The following is a 17767-nucleotide window of genomic DNA, read 5'->3' on the forward strand; positions in this document are numbered from 1 at the left end:
CTAAAGACAAAGGGAGGCAGAAGCACGGCTTTCCAAACCGGAGAGATGTAGGGTTCAGACAGCTGTGTCTCATGCTACTACCCCGTTGCACAGTCAGCAGTTTTCACATTACACTGGTTGGTGAAACCAAACTTAGTTTAAAAATACAATTTTACCAGTCATCCCATTGTGAGAAAAACCAAACACTCTTCCTCTTGATTCCAAATCATGTATTTGGGTAAACTGAATCAATACCCCACTCCCCCAAAGGCCCTCACCACTGAAGACAGATCCTAGCTCACAAGCATTATACAATTTAGTCACCCAATGGCATGAGTGTTGTTTTCTTTAAACCCAGAACTGGAAAAGTCCTTTATAGCGAGAACTGATTTCTACTGTAAAACCCTGGAGGGATCCAGTGCTCATAGCATACAAAATGGGAGACTACTTCTTTAAAAGAAAAGTCACGTGCTGGGTTAAAATTCCCACGGAATTAAACAATAGGTTTCTGTATGTATCTATCCTCTAAGCCCCAAAGCATAATAGTCTGACACGGGTGTTTTACAAAGAGACCAGCAACAGGGAAGCATGTCATTACCTTGCAGGCGCCGCAGTTGCTGGCTGCTGACCGTAGGTGGGGTAAGCAGGCTGGGTGCCATATGCAGACTGGGCTGCATATGATGCCTGGGTAGTCGTAACTGTAGCGGTGGTGGTATCGTAGGCCCCTGTCCCATATCCTTGGACAGGCTGACTGTAAGCTTGAGGTGCAGTTGGTGTAGTATAACCTAGAACAAACAAGAGCCAAATCAGACTTCTAGAATTCCCTAGAGAAGGCCAGCTATTGAACCTATGTGGCACAGTGGAAAGGACACTGGGCCTGAGTAAGGAAGACTGGGCACATGACTTCATCTCTCGGTGCCTCTCAGTTTGCTCACCAAGAAAATAAGGGAAGTGGGCTCAATGGTCTTTTGCGGTTCCTCCCTGTTGTAAAGTTATGATCGATGACCTACAATGTACCTAGTAAATGGGTTACTAGATTGGACGCCAATTTCTAAGTGCCCAAGTCTCTCTGTTTACAATGTTACTTGGCTAAAACATCTACTACCAAAAAGTGAACACAAAAAGTATACAGCTCAATAATTAAAACACAAGGCTCCTGGGTAGCTGAAAGTTTTCAGTCCAAAATTCTGAAGTCTTCTCCTAAAACTACTCCTAGAGAAAAATTATTGTTTCCTTTAATACTCTATTCTGGGGGCAGCTAGATGACACAGTGGATAAAGCACTGGCCTTGGATTCAGGAGAACCTGAGTTCAAATCCAGCCTCAGACACTTGACACTAGCTGTATGACCCTGGGCAAGTCACTTAACCCTCACTGCCCCCCCCCAACATAAAATACTCTATTATGTCTAGTGCGGTCTAACAGTTCTCTCAGTATCACTTCAAAATGACAACAGAATCATCCTGTTTTAACTTTTGCTTTTTTGCCTCTTCTGTACTTGCAAAACAGTCACTAACACTTTCCTTAATTACTGAGTTATTATAAAACAAACAAAACAGTAATCCTTAAAAATGCCAAGCCTAGGAGAGAAGGCAAAACAACAGTGCAATGTAAAGCACTTACAGAGGAAAGAAACCAAAAAATTCAATTTGGGTCAACAGTTCAAACATACATATAAGGGTAATAATGTTTCATTTTAGCTGCTTTCCTTAAATTCTACACTGCCAAATAGCTGCCACAGCAGCACTTTTAAATGGGTTATTCTACAAATTCCAGAGAGCAAGTTTTCCATCCTCGAATGTTAAAGACTGGAAGAAACTGACAACTTAAACATTATAAAAACGATTCAGTTCCTGTGACATCTCTCCCCCCCATCTAGCAAAAGCAGAGGCAACTCAAATCTGAAGAATGACTGACAAAAAACCAGGCAACAGGAATATGCATATTGATGTTAGAATGGGGAAGCTAAAGGTAAGAAGATCATGCCACAAGGAAATAATCTTAAGTATTGGAAACCTGGAAACACACCAATAAAAGGCAAAATGGAAGGAGGGAGTGAGGGAAGGAAGGAAGAAAATAAAAGACAACCTTATTTGAGATTCTAGACTGTTTACAATTATTCCTTTCAACTACCTACAATTCAAGTTTTCCTTTGCTGCTCTGTAACACTTAGGACTCACTTCTCTGAGGCTGCCCTAATTCAGTACTTCCCAGTCATGTAGTCAAGAAAGCTCACCTCACTCTCTGTCACCCTTCAACTTCCCTTCCTCAGTTACCTCTACCCCAGCGCTCTACTCTCATAAGCCAGATCCTATCTGCCAAGAGCTCTGCAGACCCATGCCCCATTACAGCTCCCAGTTGTCATCCTTGCCAGGTCCTACATACCCACAAATCTGTTCTCTAACCACACAATTATTCCCCTTAGTTGCAGGCTGTTCAGTGGATGGTCCTAAATTGAATCCTATTAAGCCCAAATCGGTTTTATTTTACCCAGAACACAATCCTACTTCTCCTGTCCCTCCTATAGATCTATTCCCACCAACCATGACAAGCCCTGTAAAAAGTTTATAAGGAAAGCAACGTAAAGAAATGACATTTTACCAGAGACCAATTCATTCCATCAAATTGCACAGCAGCAATCAGTGCCTTTTTCTGCTCAATGATTATGGTAAAAGACTAAGGTAATTAATCATTCTCATTAACCTGTACTGCTTTGAAAAGCTGAGCAAAATGATTACAGAAATAGAAATGGCAAAGACTAACAAACCAAAAACTTTGAGGAAAAGGAGAACGAGGAGGCATTAACACAAACAAAGGTTATTAATTTTGTTATTTTGTCTTCCACAAAAGTCCTCTTTCAGTGGCTTGTGGAGATGACCCTGAGTTAGGTGAATGGACTACAAACTGGTCTTCCAGAAAGGTTTAGATTATGGGTCTGGTAAATGACTGGGCCAAGCCACCTCAATAGGTTCAGAGAGCCTGGCACCAGAAGGATGGCACTTGAGTGTTGGTTAATTTTGTTTGGGGCTTTTTGGACCACACAATCATAAAAATGTAGTAAGGTGCAGAGGGAGGGATTATATTCTCTACCGCACAGAGGATAGTCACCTAGAAGAAATCAAAGATGCTGGATCTTTTTTTCCCCTTAAGATATCTGGCAAATCTAATCAAAGAGCTTTATTCTTTTTTCTTCTTTTCCAAATTCCATCAACCCCCCCACCAACAGTCCCCCATAAGCAAGTTCTACATGTGCAATCATGTAAAACACTTGCATCCTAGTCATTTTGTACAAGACGTGGATAAAAAAGAAAAAAGAATGGAAGAAGAAAAAACCCCGAAAAATAATATGCTTCAGTCTATATTCAAACAGCATCAATTCTTTCTCTAGAGGCGGATAGCATGCTTCATCATGAGTCCTTTGGGACTGTCTTGGATCACTGTATTGCTGAGAACAGCTAAATCATTCACAGTTCTTCATCAAACAATATTGCTGTTACTGTGTACAATGTTCTCGTTCTGTTTATTTCACTGCATCAGTTCATATAAGTCTTCCTAGGTTTTTCTGAAATCATCCTGCTTGTCATTTCTTAGAGCACAATAATATTCCACCTTAATCATATGCCACAGCTTATTCAGCCATTCCCCAGCTGATGGCCATTCCCAATTCTTTGCCACCACAAAAAGACCTGCTATAAATATTTTTGTACGAATAGGTCCTTTCCCCATTTTGGGGATATCTTTGGGATATAAGACCTAGCAGTGGCATTGCTGGATCAAAGGGTATGATGGGGATCTTTTGGAAAGGTACCCCCCCCCCCCGCTGTTTAGCCCCTTTCTAACAGACTATGCTCTAACACCTTCCTTGGCAGCATGAGCATTCTCTTTTATACTTGGAAGAATGGAGAAATTTAAAATGACCACATTTCACTGTAAGACAATTCAGTTTTCTCAGAAATCATGAGGAGCTGGTTCATTAGGCAAAATAGATTAAAATGGTGAGGAAACTTGCCAAAAGACTTGTAAACACAAGAATTATTTCAATAAATAAGATCACCCTGGAATTATTACATAGCTTGCCTAACACCAATAGTCCAATATCTTCTGGGCATTCAGAAGGTTTTAGAAGAGCCACCAAATTAAGGGAAGGCTGCTAAATCTAAGTAGAGGCTAAAGAAAAATTTCAAACTTTAGCAAGCCAACCAGAACAGCTCAATTATGCACAGTCATTCACATCAAATTATTATCATTCTCCCATTCTTTCCCATAACCAGCTAGGCCCGGGATGGTTGAGTTCATGAGGTACATGTAGTTCTATTCTTTATTTGTTCTTGGTTCTCCAGGGCCTCTCACTTCTATAGACGACTCAATATGAGCCATGTATTCCTCGCCAGGATACATAGTCATCCTGGTACTTTTTGGGGGTAAATTAAGACCTGTAAAACTAGCTGCAGGCCTGTAACTCTCAACAGCTCTCCTCTTAAACCCCAATAGCCACTTTCTCCTGAGGTACCAACTTTATGCTGGGTCCAATACAATGCTCTCTAATCTTAGCTGGGCCCTCACTGCCACACAGTATTCTTGGCCTGGTTTGTCATGATTGAGACTCTCATTCTTTTCAGTGGGCTTCTCATGTCTTGGCTCTCTTTCCCCCACTGCTCTGACCTCTCAGCAGAATCCTTGCTTCTCACTTGAACAAGAAAGTAGAAGCCATCCAATCATGAGCAGCCTCCTCTTCCCCAATCTGTACCAAATTTCTCTCCATCTCCTCTGTTAAGAGGCCTTCTCACACTCAGTCACACTCACACACACACACACACACACACACACACGAAAAGAAAAGAATAGAATATGGGGCAGCTAGGTGGCACAGTGGATAGAGCACTGGCCCTGGATTCGGGAGGATCTGAGTTCAAATCTGGCCTCAGATACTTGACACTTACTAGCTGTGTGACCCTGGGCAAGTCACTTAACCCCAATTGCCTCACCAAAAAAAAAAAAAAAAGAGGCCTTGGGGGCGGCTAGGTGGAGCAGTGGATAAAGCACTGCGCTCTGGATTCAGGAGGACCTGAGTTCAAGTCCAGCCTCAGACACTTGACATTTACTAGCTGTGTGACCCTGGGCAAGTCACTTAAGCCCCATTGCCCCCCCCCCCAAGAGGCCTTGAGGTGGCTCATCTTGAGGGACAGCCCCAATGCTGACCCTTAAACTCACCCCTTTCCATCTCTTTTAGGTGCTTGCCCCCTTGTCATCCTCTCTCTCTCTCAGAATTTATTAACTCTTTCCCCCACTGTCTAGTGTCTATACCCCATCCTTAGGAAACCGTGTATCTGACCCTATAGTCCCTTAAGCCAAGTCTCAGGGCAGCTAGATGGCGCAGTGGATAAAGCACTGGCACTGGATTTAGGAGGACCTGAGTTCGAATCCGGCCTCAGACACTTGACACTAGCTGTGTGACCTTGGGCAAGTCGCTTAACCCTCATTGCCCTGCAAAAATAAAAAATAAAAAACAAAACAAAAACAAACAATTAAGCTGAGTCTCTCACTGCTAAGCTCCTTAAGAATGGAGTACACAGCATCCATCTCCCTTACCACCCAATCACTTCTTGAACCTTCACAATATGGTTTCTGGTCTCACCATGTGACCAGGAGTGGCCTCCAAATTTAGAGATCTACTGCTTGCTATCACAGCCTGTTCTCAGACTTGTTATCTTTGAGAGCTGACCACCCCCTCCTCCCTATACACTCTTTCACCTTCTCCTTCTGTTGTGCTCCCTTGGATTAGGCTCAGACCCGTCCAACAGCTGCTCCCTTTCAGTCAATAATCTCTCTCTCTACGCTTTTACTTAGTGATCTCATCTGCTCCCATGTGTTTCAGTATCTCTACACTAGAGCCTCAAGCTTCCAGCTCTATTGTCTCCCTGATGGCTATCACAGCCCAGATGTCCCATAGGGACCTCAAACTTTTCATAACCAACAAAAAAATCGATCTTGCCCCTATTCTGAGCTCTTGCCTATTTCTGAAGTGGGTACCTCCATCTTATCAGATACCCAGGTTCATCATTTCCCTCACCCATTACTCTTCCTTCTCCCTTAGACACCATTTACTGAATTCAATTGAACAAGAAAAACACTGACAACACGCCAAGGCACCATGCTAGAAGCTATGGATCGAGACAAAAATTCACAACAGCCAGTCTTCAAAGACCTCACCTTCTACTGGAAAGGAACAATAGAGAAGGGGAGGGGCAGCTAGGTGGCGCAGTGGATAAAGCACCAGCCCTGGATTCAGGAGGACCTGAGTTCAAATCCAGCCCCAGATACTTACTAGCTGTATGACCCTGAGCAAGTCACTTAACCCCAATTGTCTCACCCCCCCCCAAAAAGAAGGGGAAAAATACAAAACTGAGACACTGTAAATCTACTGGGGGTGGTGAGGGAAGGTCTATCTCCAACAGTCTTTGTCTACCTCTTCTCACCACTGACATGACTGACTCCAAACCAAGTCTTTGTCACCCTCCACTAGGTTCCCTGGGCTTCCAGTTTCTGCCCTCTCCAATCTATCCTTTAGAGAACTGCCTCAATCTGAGCACCTAAGGCCTTCCACTATCCACTATCTAGCTCCCCAACACCTTTACAGACTGGCTTCACAGTCATACTACCCCCTACAGGAACACTTCATTTCTAGCAACCTCAACCACGAGCTCTCTCCCCCACCCCAAAGCTCCATATTTGCCCTGTGAGCACATCCTCCGCCTGCTACCGCGGCCCTTCCTGACCCCTGTGGGCCTCACTCTTCCCCCTCCCCTATACATTTGTGTGTATGTGTACATAGTGCACCAGCCCCTCAGATGGCTGGCGCCTTCAGGGGATCTGGGACTGTTTCATTTTTTTTGTCTCGGTAACCCCAGAGCCTGATACAGGGCTCGGCACACAGTAGGTGCTTAAGAAAACAGCAACTCAATAAATATATATAAGAAGTCCAGATAAAGACCCAATGGAGAGTAAGAGCAAATCTAACCTTTACCATTTGTATTCAAATAACACTTGGTTTCAAATGAATAGCTTCAAGCACCCAGGATGTTAGGAAACATCTCATTTTATTCAAGTTCCTCCCCCAAGTACAACTGTCACTGGGGAAAATATGCAATAAATGTTTTCAATGTTCAACTGCCACACACCTATTGGCAGATTTCAATGTCCATATATTAGGACATTACAATCAGATAAGTTGTTCTAGGGATCCTTACCCCCAAATCCTTGATACCCAAAGAAACAGCACTGGGTCCACTGCATGGATTTTGAGATTATGCCTTAAAGAATTTTATGGACTTAAAGTATCTTGTACACAGACCATACATAAAAGGAGCCAGAAATATTATCTCAAAACTGAGCAGAATCAAAAACCACGTACCATTCATGTTTTCATTTATTCCACTTTGAATCCAAACATGTCAAGATAGAATTTGTTCTAATTACTGAATTTCTTTTCAGCTCCCAAACAGTCATGAATGATTGAAGGTGGTCCCCAAATTAAACTCACCGAGTTGATGAAGACCAAGTTAAATACATGTCTGCACTAGAAATCACAAACAAGGACCATGCAGGGCGGTAGTTTGATTCTCTAAACATGTCTAACCATGCATTCTGCTCTTTAGAGAATAAAAGTCAGCTGGATAATCATCACATGAAAATACCTTAGGGAAGAGGGCAGCTACTCTTGTATTAAAGAAAGAAAGAAAGAAAGAAAGAAACCCCTCCCCAAACCAAACTGAAAATGCACAGGTCTGTAAATGGCACCTTTGGAGATGAGAGCACCTTTTAGTGCTGCTGTGAGTGATGTGGTGTTAGGTTTTAGGAATAAATACATGAAGACACCTAAAAGGTTAATTAACATCACAGGGTTAGACAAGATGACAAAGCATTCACCATGCAAGAATGAGCAGCAAAGTCAAACCTGTACTGGCCCCTTCTACTGTGGAAAGCACAAAACACAAAGTAGAAGGTGCACCATCAGATGAAGTCAGCAGTCAGGTTAACTAACCCGTTTGATTTTCAAAGCAGCTAAAGCATCAGTGTCTGAGGCTCCTTAGCCTCAACCCTGACACATTCTGCATAGCTGCCTAATCCCAAAGCCACGAGCCAGTACCCCAAATGCTCAAAAATTTTTTTAAAGGGTGGGTTTCTCTTCCCTAGACTTAACCCCCCCCCTGCACTTTGATCAGAATATTGAAAAAAAAGATGAAGGAAAAACACTCTCTCCCCAACCACCACAAAAGTTTATCAAATGTCAGTGTGGCTGTGGGCCAGGAATGTAGAGCAAAGACCCTGATTTTAACAAGCCTTGGGCCAAGACTAGCCTAACCTATGGAGGATGGAGTAAAAATATGCATCTCTGACAGGTCTTACCAGTTGGAGGCTGTCCATAAGAGGTGGCATATGCAGTCTGCCCGTATGTTGCAGTTGTTTGAGCCTGTGTATAGCTGACATCAGTAGGTTGTCCATAGGTTCCATAACTTTGTTGCCCATATGCCTGCCCCAAAGAGAAAGGCCACACAGGTTTAATATCAAGCCTCCAGCAGAGCCCCACAGCTTGCTTTTCAGCTTCTAAATGACTACACAAAAGGACAAAGTCCAGACAAGCTCTTCTAGGAAGGAGGGCTACACTTGAGGCTTGTGCTGTCAGGTGGAACCTGAGCTCTGCCATTTAATCCACACTCTGCAGTCTGGGCAAAATCTCCAAGACAGACATGAATGGGTGCTTGTTATCCCTTACTCAATTTCTTACATTTTGGTAACCTGAGCCCCTGAAGTCAAAGGCCCTGGCTCTTTCATCAGCCAAACTCCCAGCTAACTCAGAAGCAGGAAAGGAGCCCAAAGGGAGAGTAATGAGGACCCAGGTGTCAAACTGCCAGAGCTGGATCAGGAGACAGGAGCAAATGATATACAAGAAAAGCCCAGAGAGAGAATGAAAGTGAGTCTGAGTCCACCAGAGGATATTTTTGGTCACTTGGGCATGCAACTGATTAAAAAGCAAATACTCTTACAATTCTAATCACTTTAAAGAAACTGAGTGTGAGCATGCTAGAACCTACTAAAAGGAGTGGGGGGGGGGGGTGCACAGTTAGGTGGTGCAGTGGATAAAGCACTGGCCCTGGATTCAGGAGGACCTGAGTTCAAATGTGACCTCAGACACTTGACACTTACTAGCTGTGTGACCCTGGGCAAGTCACTTAACCCTCATTGCCCCGCAAAACAAAAAACAAACATAAAAGGAGTCAGCTGGAAGAGTACTAGCTTTTGAACTAGAACACTCAATACTTGAAACATAGGCAAGGAATGAACTGTTCTTTTGGCTCTGAGCATTACCACTCTCACTGGCTTAATTTGAAGGACCAGTTATACAAGAATTGCCAGTCAGTACATCATGGCTGTACGTACCCAGGATAGGTTTTCAAGGTGTAGTAACAGGATGCCATGGGACATCTGACATTTGGTGCTAAATTTTAAAAGATAAGGAGGGACACGTCTATAACAAGTTTTCTTGTGGTTGGTTTAACATCTCACCTTTCTTCCCAACAATTACACTGGGGAAAAAAGGGAGGACCAAAGGAGAGATGAGGCCAACACCCTGGGCTCAAGGAGAGGGAGAAGGTGCTTGCTGAGGAGTCTTTGGACCACAGAGAATAATAATGACCAAGCAAAAGCAGTATTTGCCAAGAGAGCTATCATCCCTGGGTGTCCAAAGAACAGGTGTGATGACTAAGTTTAGATTGATGGGATCCCAAAAAGTCGAGGATGGATGCAAATAGAGAAAGGACCTGTCACTTCCTAAGGGAAGGAGCTCCTAGCTTGTGAACTGCTTGCTTTCCCAAGCCATCTGAGGGGGTCTGTCTCCAGGTTCAATAGTCTACCTGCTATACTGTACTGCCTCTACAGCATGTGCTAAAGCTAATAAAATGTTAGGTCTTATACTGGGGCCCATAAATTTCCCAAGTACAATGGGAGAAACACAGCTAGACAATAATTCATCTGGATAAGACTGGGGGGGGGGGGAGGGGGTTGCTCAGGAGTTTGACCACCAAGTTCAGTGTCAACAGGGGGCTATGGCAGCTGAAAAAACAAATGTGATCTTAACAAATGCTCAAGGAAAAGCACAGCATTGCCCCCAAAAGGTGACAGTTTGGCCAAAACAGCTGAGATCCTGGATAATAAGTCTCACACTTTCCCCATAGAGTAAGTGAGGTTTAAGAAAGATAATATTATACCTTTTGCAAACTTTCAAACACTATCAATGTCCACTGTTATCACCTGGGTGCCATATTTGAAGATCATTGGTAAGTTGAGGAAAATCCAAAAAAGGTAACTGGGATGATCAAGGAACTCAAGAGCAGAACATACAAGGATTGGCTGAAGGAAATGGGGGTGTTTGGCTTAGAGAAGAGGGAGTTAAAATAGTCACATGCAAATACTTGAAGGGCTGTCATGTGGAAAGATCCCCTATCTTCTCCTTGGTCCCAAAGGGCAGAATGAAAAGTCATCGGTAGAAATTGCAGAGGGTCAGACTTCAGTTCCATGTAAGGAAAAAGTTCTCACTAATGAAAGCTGCCTAAAAGTGGTGGCCAGATGACTGATTTTCAGGACAGTTGTAGGGAGACATGGTCAGGTCCCTAAGGTTCCTTTCAGAACTCTAGGAGCTTGTGATTCAGAAGCACTGTGATCCCCATTTTTCAGTCAAGGAAACAGAGGTTCAAAGAGTTTTAGTAACTTGCCTATAGTTCTAGGCTAATTATCTTACACCTCTACCAACAAAATCATTCTTAGGTATATTGATGACCACAGGGACATTACAAATTCAGGAAGAAACTGTATATGTTTAGTAAACCTCCTATATTTTTATCACATCAGCCTAAAGAAAGCTCAGATGTAAAATCAAAAGTCTGTCTGGTTTGGCTTCTTCTGTGTTTAAAGGGCTTGGTAAAATAACCCTAGGAATGCTGACATCTGTATTTTACCTTGAAGCTCTAAGTACCTGTAAGTGTCAAGATTACCTGGGTGGTCTGTGCATATCCTTGAGCTGGCTGGGCTGCATAAGCACTGTAGCTGTGAAGAGAGAGAGAGGGCAAATACTGAATATACAAAAGGTCAACATTCTATCAATACAGCCTGTGTGTGATGAGGCGGACAAAATGAAAGACAACACTGTACAGGGGCCCTCTTATCATCTACGGGAATAGGGAGATGGACATTACTTACCCCTGCTGGGCTGCAGCTTGACTGTAGGTACTATAGTCTAAAAGAGAGAAGGAGGAAAAAAGAACAGGTTAAATAAAGCAGAGGTGAGTAGGGATGAAGATAGAAAACTGGCAAAGAATGTCAAATGTCACAAGGGAAACCCACAACTTTGGGAGGGTGTGTCACCTACAGATTAACAAAGGACAAAACAGTTCCATTCTCATATACCAATTAAAAATAGAGTCCAATTACTTGTTAAGAGGTTTTTTAAAATCAAGGTCATGAAACCTTTTAAAATTCTGAGTGAGCTCAATTGGATAGAACAGTGCCAGCTCCTAAAGCCAAGACTGGAGTCAAAGCCCTTCTAAGTTCCTGAGCTGCCCAGAGAAAGTGTTCTCTGCCTACAGATCTCAGATGCACACTTCTGGCCAAAAAGGCAACCCCCAAAGCCAGGACCCTAGTAAGAGCTCACGTTTATTATTATTATTTTTTTTTTTTAGTGAGGCAATTGGGGTTAAGTGACTTGCCCAGGGTCACACAGCTAGTAAGTATTAAGTGTCTGAGGCCGGATTTGAACTCAGGTACTCCTGACTCCAGGGCCGGTGCTCTATCCACTGCGCCACCTAGCCACCCCAAGAGCTCACGTTTATATGGCAACCTAGGTTTGCAAAGTCCTTCTCAAATACATCACTGGACCTGGGAGGCAGGTGTTTATTATGAACCCCCATTCTTACAGACGAGTAAACCGAGTCTGAGAGAAGTGAAGTATCTGATATCTCCCCTGCAAATGCTGCCTCAAATTCAAAGTGCAGGTTAGGAGAGGCAAAGAGGAGTAGAAAAACCATCGCATGTGGAATAAGAGGCCATGGATTAAAATCTGGACTGTGCTGCTTCTTGCCTAAGTGAGCACAGACCACTCTCAATTTCCTCACCCACTGACAAGTGGGGCTAGACTAAGGGTTCTCTAAAGCCCTTTTCATCTAGGAGTCCATGACTCTGAAAGCAGTCATCAGGGGATAGAGCACTGGGCCTGGAATCAGAAAGCATCAAGTTAAAATCTAGACTTCAGACACTAACTTACTTTATAACCCCAGGCAATGACAGAATATTTGTTAAGAATACAAGGCTTTGAGGTGGTGCAGTGGATAAAGCACCAGCCCTGGATTCAGGAGTACCTGAGTTCAAATCTGGCCTCAGACAATTGACACTTACTAGCTGTGTGATCCTGGACAAATCACTTAACCCCCATTGCCCCGCAAAAAAAAAAACAAAAAAAAAAAAACAAAAAAAAAAACCCAAAACCCAAAACCCAAAAGAATACAAGGCTTTGGGGGCAGCTAGGTGGCACAGTGGATAAAGCACCGGCCCTGAATTGAGGAGGACCTGAGTTCAAATCCAACCTCAGACACTTGACACTTACTAGCTGTGTGACCCTGGGCAAGTCACTTAACCCTCACTGCTTTGCAAAAAGAAAAAAAGAAAGAAAAAAAAACACAAGGCTTGGCACATAGCAGGCACGTATAGAGGACAGCTAAGAGATCATGATATTCACTTGACAAGTTTTTGTATTAACCTTTCATTTTCTCTAATAGGAAGAGCCTTATTTAAAACTTAAAACAAGTAGTAGTATGATCCCCATATCCCTTGAAGCATGTAAATACTTTTAGGGAAAAATAGGGTTTTTTAAAGAAAAAAACAGTGCTGTGACCCTGGGCAAGTCACTTAAACCTCACTGCCCTGCAAAAAAATAAACAAAAGAAGGAAAAACAAACTAAAACTAACCTTCCAACAACAGAAAATAGTCTAGCGGTAATCATGCGGGGTAATTCAAAAGAAACCCTGAAATTTAGTGGGGAGTTCTCTCATTCTGACAGGTAACAGTCTCACTTTCTTACTAGTGGAACCTGGCCTACAAAGACAAAATCTGCAATTCTTTCCCCAGCCTTAGCAGCAAGCAAAGCTGTGCAATAAAGAAAAGTAATTTCTATTGATGATGATGAGGTGGAAAAATAAGAAGGCTGAGTTAAGAAATTTTAAGTGGACTATTAAGACAAAGGTGGGAGTGGGGAGCTTGATGGATTAAAAAATAAGCAAAGTAGGAGGCAGCTAGGTGGTGCAGTGGATTAAGCACCAGCCTTGGATTCAGGAGGACCTGAGTTCAAATCCAGCCTCAGATACTTGACACTAGCTGTGTGACCCTGGCTAAATCACTTAACCCTCATTGCACCCCCCCCCAAAGGTACTTCGGTACTTCAAAAATAAGCAGAGTATAAGAACTACTGCAAAATGGCCTGTCAAGCAAACAAGTACTTTCCTCCACAAGGAAGAATGCACATTTTGTTCTAAGGAGCATACAGCCATTATTAGGGCTGAAACAAAAAAGGCTACTCTTTTAAGAGGTGTGTTCCTTCAAAGGCAACAGTTTTGCTCTTGGTGGATACTAGCCCACCTAAACCCTCTGCCCTAGAGCAATAATAGTTTCTCAAGTTTTTCAGCATCCTTCAAGTCTGTTTATATTTCAGTATGTAAATATGTAATTTTTCCTTTCCCCATACTCCTTCATCCTCATCAGCCTAAGCTATCTACAACAAATAGAAATCTTCTTCTTTAATAAAACTCAAGTATTTCCAGTAACACTACCCACTATCCTTCCGCACTTTGATAAGAGAATTCAGCAAAACATACTGAAAAGCCAAGTCCCAGGCACTGAATGTAGTTTTCTCCCACAGGCACAAAACATCACACACTTCTACTGTGGTTCTGTACTATCATACTATAATGTAATCAAATCTACAATGGCTTTCAGATTTGTCTTAAATGTACAAACTATCTAGTGTCTTCAGACAACAGGCCTTTTATAACAAGTCAAGGCAGCCAGGCTGCCCAGTGGATAAAGCACCAGGTCTGAAGTCAGGAAAATCAGTTCAAATTGAGCTTCATATGCTTCCTAGCTGTGTGACCCTGAGCAAGGCACTTAGCCCCTCTGAGCCTCAGTTTCCTCTTCTGTAAAATGAAGATAACGATAGCATAGCTACCTCCCTTGAAGGGTTGTAGTAAGGATCAAATAAGATAATATTTGTGAATGACTTAGAATAATATCTGGCACTATGTAAATGCAAACATTAGTATCATTATTATTCATAAGAGCCTGAAGATGGAGATAATGGCTAGGAAAATACTTTAGAGCTGGAAGAGCATCTCAGACAATCATGTAGTCCAGGGGTCCTTAATCTGGGGTCCACCTACTTAAAATTTTTTATAACTATAATTGGATTCCTGTGTAACCCTCTGTAACTTCATTTTATGCAGTCAAGAACATTCTGAGAAGGGGTGCAAAGTACCACTGGGGACCAGAACACAAAAGGTTAAGAATTTCTAATCTAATCCAATCTCACTTTGCAGAAGACCATAAATTCCAGAAGGGGGGGGGGAGGAGAGAAGGAGAATGACTTCAAAGACACACCTATTCAGTCTTAATATATTCATTTTACTGTATTAAAAACAATAGACTACCTTTTTTTTTTTGCAGGGCAGTGGCGGTTAAGTGACTTGCCCAAGGTCACACAGCTAGCAAGTGTCAAGTGTCTGAGGTCACATTTGAACTCAGGTACTCCTGAATCCAGGGCCAGTGCTTTATCCACTGTGCCACCTAACTGCCCCAATAGACTACTTTTTACACTAGAGAAATCATACATTTTTAGCAGAGGATAGCAAAGGAGAGAACTTAAAACACATTAAAGTCAACAAGTATTCACTGAACCACTACTAGTAGTACTTACCCATTGCTCCTAAATAAGGACAAGGACATCTTTTGGGGGTTTTTTTTTGGTGGGGCAATGAGGGTTAAGTGACTTGCCCAGGGTCACACAGCTAGTAAGTGTCAAGTGTCTTGAGACCACATTTGAACTCAGGTCCTCCTGAATCCCGATACTTTATCCACTGCGCCACCTAGCTGCCCCAGCCAAGGACATCTTTTAACTAGCTATCAAAATCATATGGGGGGGAGGGGCTCCACACAGAGCTTTCAAAATCTATTTCCCGCTTCCCTAGGTTTTAGCAAAAGCAAGAGCAATTTCCTTTCTAAAGGCATGAAGGATAAATGTAGAAAGGGCACAAAGAAAAACACCTTTACACTACCATTCTTTGTCCATTTCACACAAAGGTTTCTTTCTAGAGTCACCAGCATCTTACTTAGGTCAGTATATAAAACCCTGGCTTTTTAAAAAAACTGTTCAACCTAGAGTGCCTCAGGGCACTTAGGTCAGAGACCTAAGCAGGGTGATGTCCTCCCTGTACCCTCCCACTGCCACTAAGTTTAAGAGGCTCCAAGTACCCCAGGAAAAAACAAAACAAATACACTGAACCTTAGAGGGAACAGCTAATTACATTTGAGTTGGCTTATTTCTAAGTGCATGAAATCCTTCACTGCAATTATATTATAAACTAATGCATAGAACAACGTAAGTCAACAACTTTCTTTAAGCCCAAGAGCAAGCTAAAAAATGGTCTCCTCATATAGCAGGAAATCAACCAGGTTTTCCAACAAACTTGGAGGCCAAAAAGATAAGTCCTGCCTTTTGTTCTTTTTAGATCAGAGAGTCCAAATAATCCAGAGAAACAACAGGAAAATGAGCTGCCTAGATATTTGGCTTTGGCTACCCTATCACATCTACTAATTTGCTAATTTCAAAAAACAAACGAGCTGAAAAGATAACTAAGAGCTTTTTTAATAATGGAAAATTGTGGAGACAGTTTAATTTTCAAGTCAGCTCTCTTCCAACTCTAAAGCAAGTCAACAAGCTTTTATGATTTTGTTTCATTTAAACGTCTCAGAGTCTGTTAGGTACCCAACTTCAAAACTGCCAAACAGAGGCTGTCTTTCAGACTCTCTTACGAAGCCCCAGAAAGAACACTCAAAAGGTTTTAAAGTCGAACAATCCCCACGAAAGGAATCATGATCCCAGCTCCTGTTTCAAAATCAGGGCAAGAGAACCGGCCACTTCCCCTTATCAAAAACTGTTAACTCAGCGTTTCCCTTTTCAGCTTATTTGAAGAAGAGCATCCGGCAAGACCAGGATGAAAAGGCCGAAAGAGGCCTCTTTGTGCACCTTTCATATCTAGGTCACGGATCCGAAGACAGCAGTCGAGAGCAAGGACCCTTGGCTGGGGCAGCTCAGCGGCGTGCCGGGCAAAGGGGGGGGGGGGTGTATTAAACAAAGGCACCATCGGCTGGACAGACTCGACACTCTTGAGATTCAAGGGGTCCCGCGGATAGAGACGCCCCCACCCCCTCATTTTAGAAAGGAGAAAAGGTGACCCCAGGGTCACGGGGGCGCAGCCTTAGGTAGACCCGTGTTATTCCCCGAGGGCAGGCTCCGAGGCAGCCGCGCCTGGAGTCGGGGGAGCCCCGGAGGGCCCCGGCCTGCCTCAGTTTCCCCCGCCCGAGCGCGGCGGCCCCCTCTCGGGGGGGGGGGGGTGACAGGTCCTCCTCTAACGAACCAAAGGCCGGGCTGCCCCCGAGGAATGCCCGGCCGGGGCTGGGGCCGGGCCGGTCCCCGCGGGGATACGCTAGAGCGGCGTTCAAAGCCGCCGGAGCTCCCTCCCCCCGGGCATCAACAAGGTGCAGGGGTTCGGGTTCACAGGCCCCGGGAGACAGCCTGCCCTCGGGGAGCTTCCATTCCAAGGGCGTGGCGGCCAGGGGCCCCGGCAGGGCCGGCCCACGTGGCGGGAAGGGCTCGCGGGCCGCGGCGAGGCCTCGCCCGGGGACACAATGGAGACGGCGGCGGCGGCGAGGGGGGGGGGACGGAGGCCCGGCCGGGCCAGCGCGAGCCCCGGCGCAAAGCGGCGGGAGCGCGCGCGCACGGCCGACCCCCTCCCTCCCGCCGCGCGCCCCCGCCGCGCGCCCCCCCTCCACCCCCGTCGCGAGCTACCCGAGCCCCCCCACTCCGGCCCGCTCCCCGCCCACCCGTCCCCGCGGCGGGAGGAGGGGGGTGGAAGGTTCCAGAATCCCACCCGCCCGCGGGGGGAGGGGAGAACGAAGGTAGGCCCCAATCCCGCCCCACAGCCGGCCGGGCAGCGCCGCCGCCCCCCGCCGCTCCTCAGTTCCCCCCCCTCCCGAGAAAACCCCCCGCAGTGGCAACCCCATCCCTGAAGACCCCGGCTCCTTCGGCCGTCGACGCGGCGCACCCTGAGCTCCTCAAGCCGGCCCCGGGGCCCCGGCGCCATACTCACCCGTGGACGCCATTTTCTCTCCTTCCTCCTCCTCGTTCTCTCAACGTCCGTCTCTGTCTCCCTCGATCGCTTGCCCTCTCGGCGTCGCAGTGCGCAGGCGCGGACCGCACAACCTCGGGCTCTACCACTCGGATTGGTCCGCGGGGGGGGAGGAGAAGAGACGAATGAGGTGGAGTGAAGCGAGGGGAGGGGTTTCCGACCCAACTCTCGCCTGAGTCCGGAGGGGGTGGGGTCTGGAGGCTGGGGGTGTCTAAGTATCTCCGGAAGCGCCACGAGCTGCCTTTACGGACTGGCCCCGGGGGTGGGGCGGTCGCGGATCCTACTCC

General features: G+C 45.0%; 1 protein-coding gene across 5 annotated transcripts in view; it reads right to left on the reverse strand.

Moving 5' to 3' along the window:
• The window catches only part of EWSR1 (EWS RNA binding protein 1), a 31189-nt gene extending 13624 nt beyond the window's left edge, over positions 1-17565 (reverse strand). For 2 of the 5 annotated variants that reach the window (XM_043983769.1, XM_043983759.1), the window contains exons 1-6: positions 17442-17563; positions 11232-11268; positions 11027-11078; positions 8385-8508; positions 7933-7950; positions 578-764 (exon numbers count right to left, since the gene is read on the reverse strand). In XM_043983769.1, coding sequence (XP_043839704.1) covers positions 578-764; positions 7933-7950; positions 8385-8508; positions 11027-11078; positions 11232-11268; positions 17442-17454 — 431 coding nt within the window. In that variant the 5' untranslated portion in view covers positions 17455-17563. Of the gene's footprint in view, positions 1-577; positions 765-7932; positions 7951-8384; positions 8509-11026; positions 11079-11231; positions 11269-17441 lie in introns of all 5 variants that reach the window. The other 3 variants (XM_043983787.1, XM_043983778.1, XM_043983795.1) reach the window with 2 other exon arrangements.
• Positions 17566-17767: the final 202 nt, after the last annotated feature.

The sequence above is a fragment of the Dromiciops gliroides genome, chromosome 1 (assembly GCF_019393635.1).
Source record: "Dromiciops gliroides isolate mDroGli1 chromosome 1, mDroGli1.pri, whole genome shotgun sequence".
In the NCBI taxonomy this organism is placed as follows: Eukaryota; Metazoa; Chordata; class Mammalia; order Microbiotheria; family Microbiotheriidae; genus Dromiciops; species Dromiciops gliroides.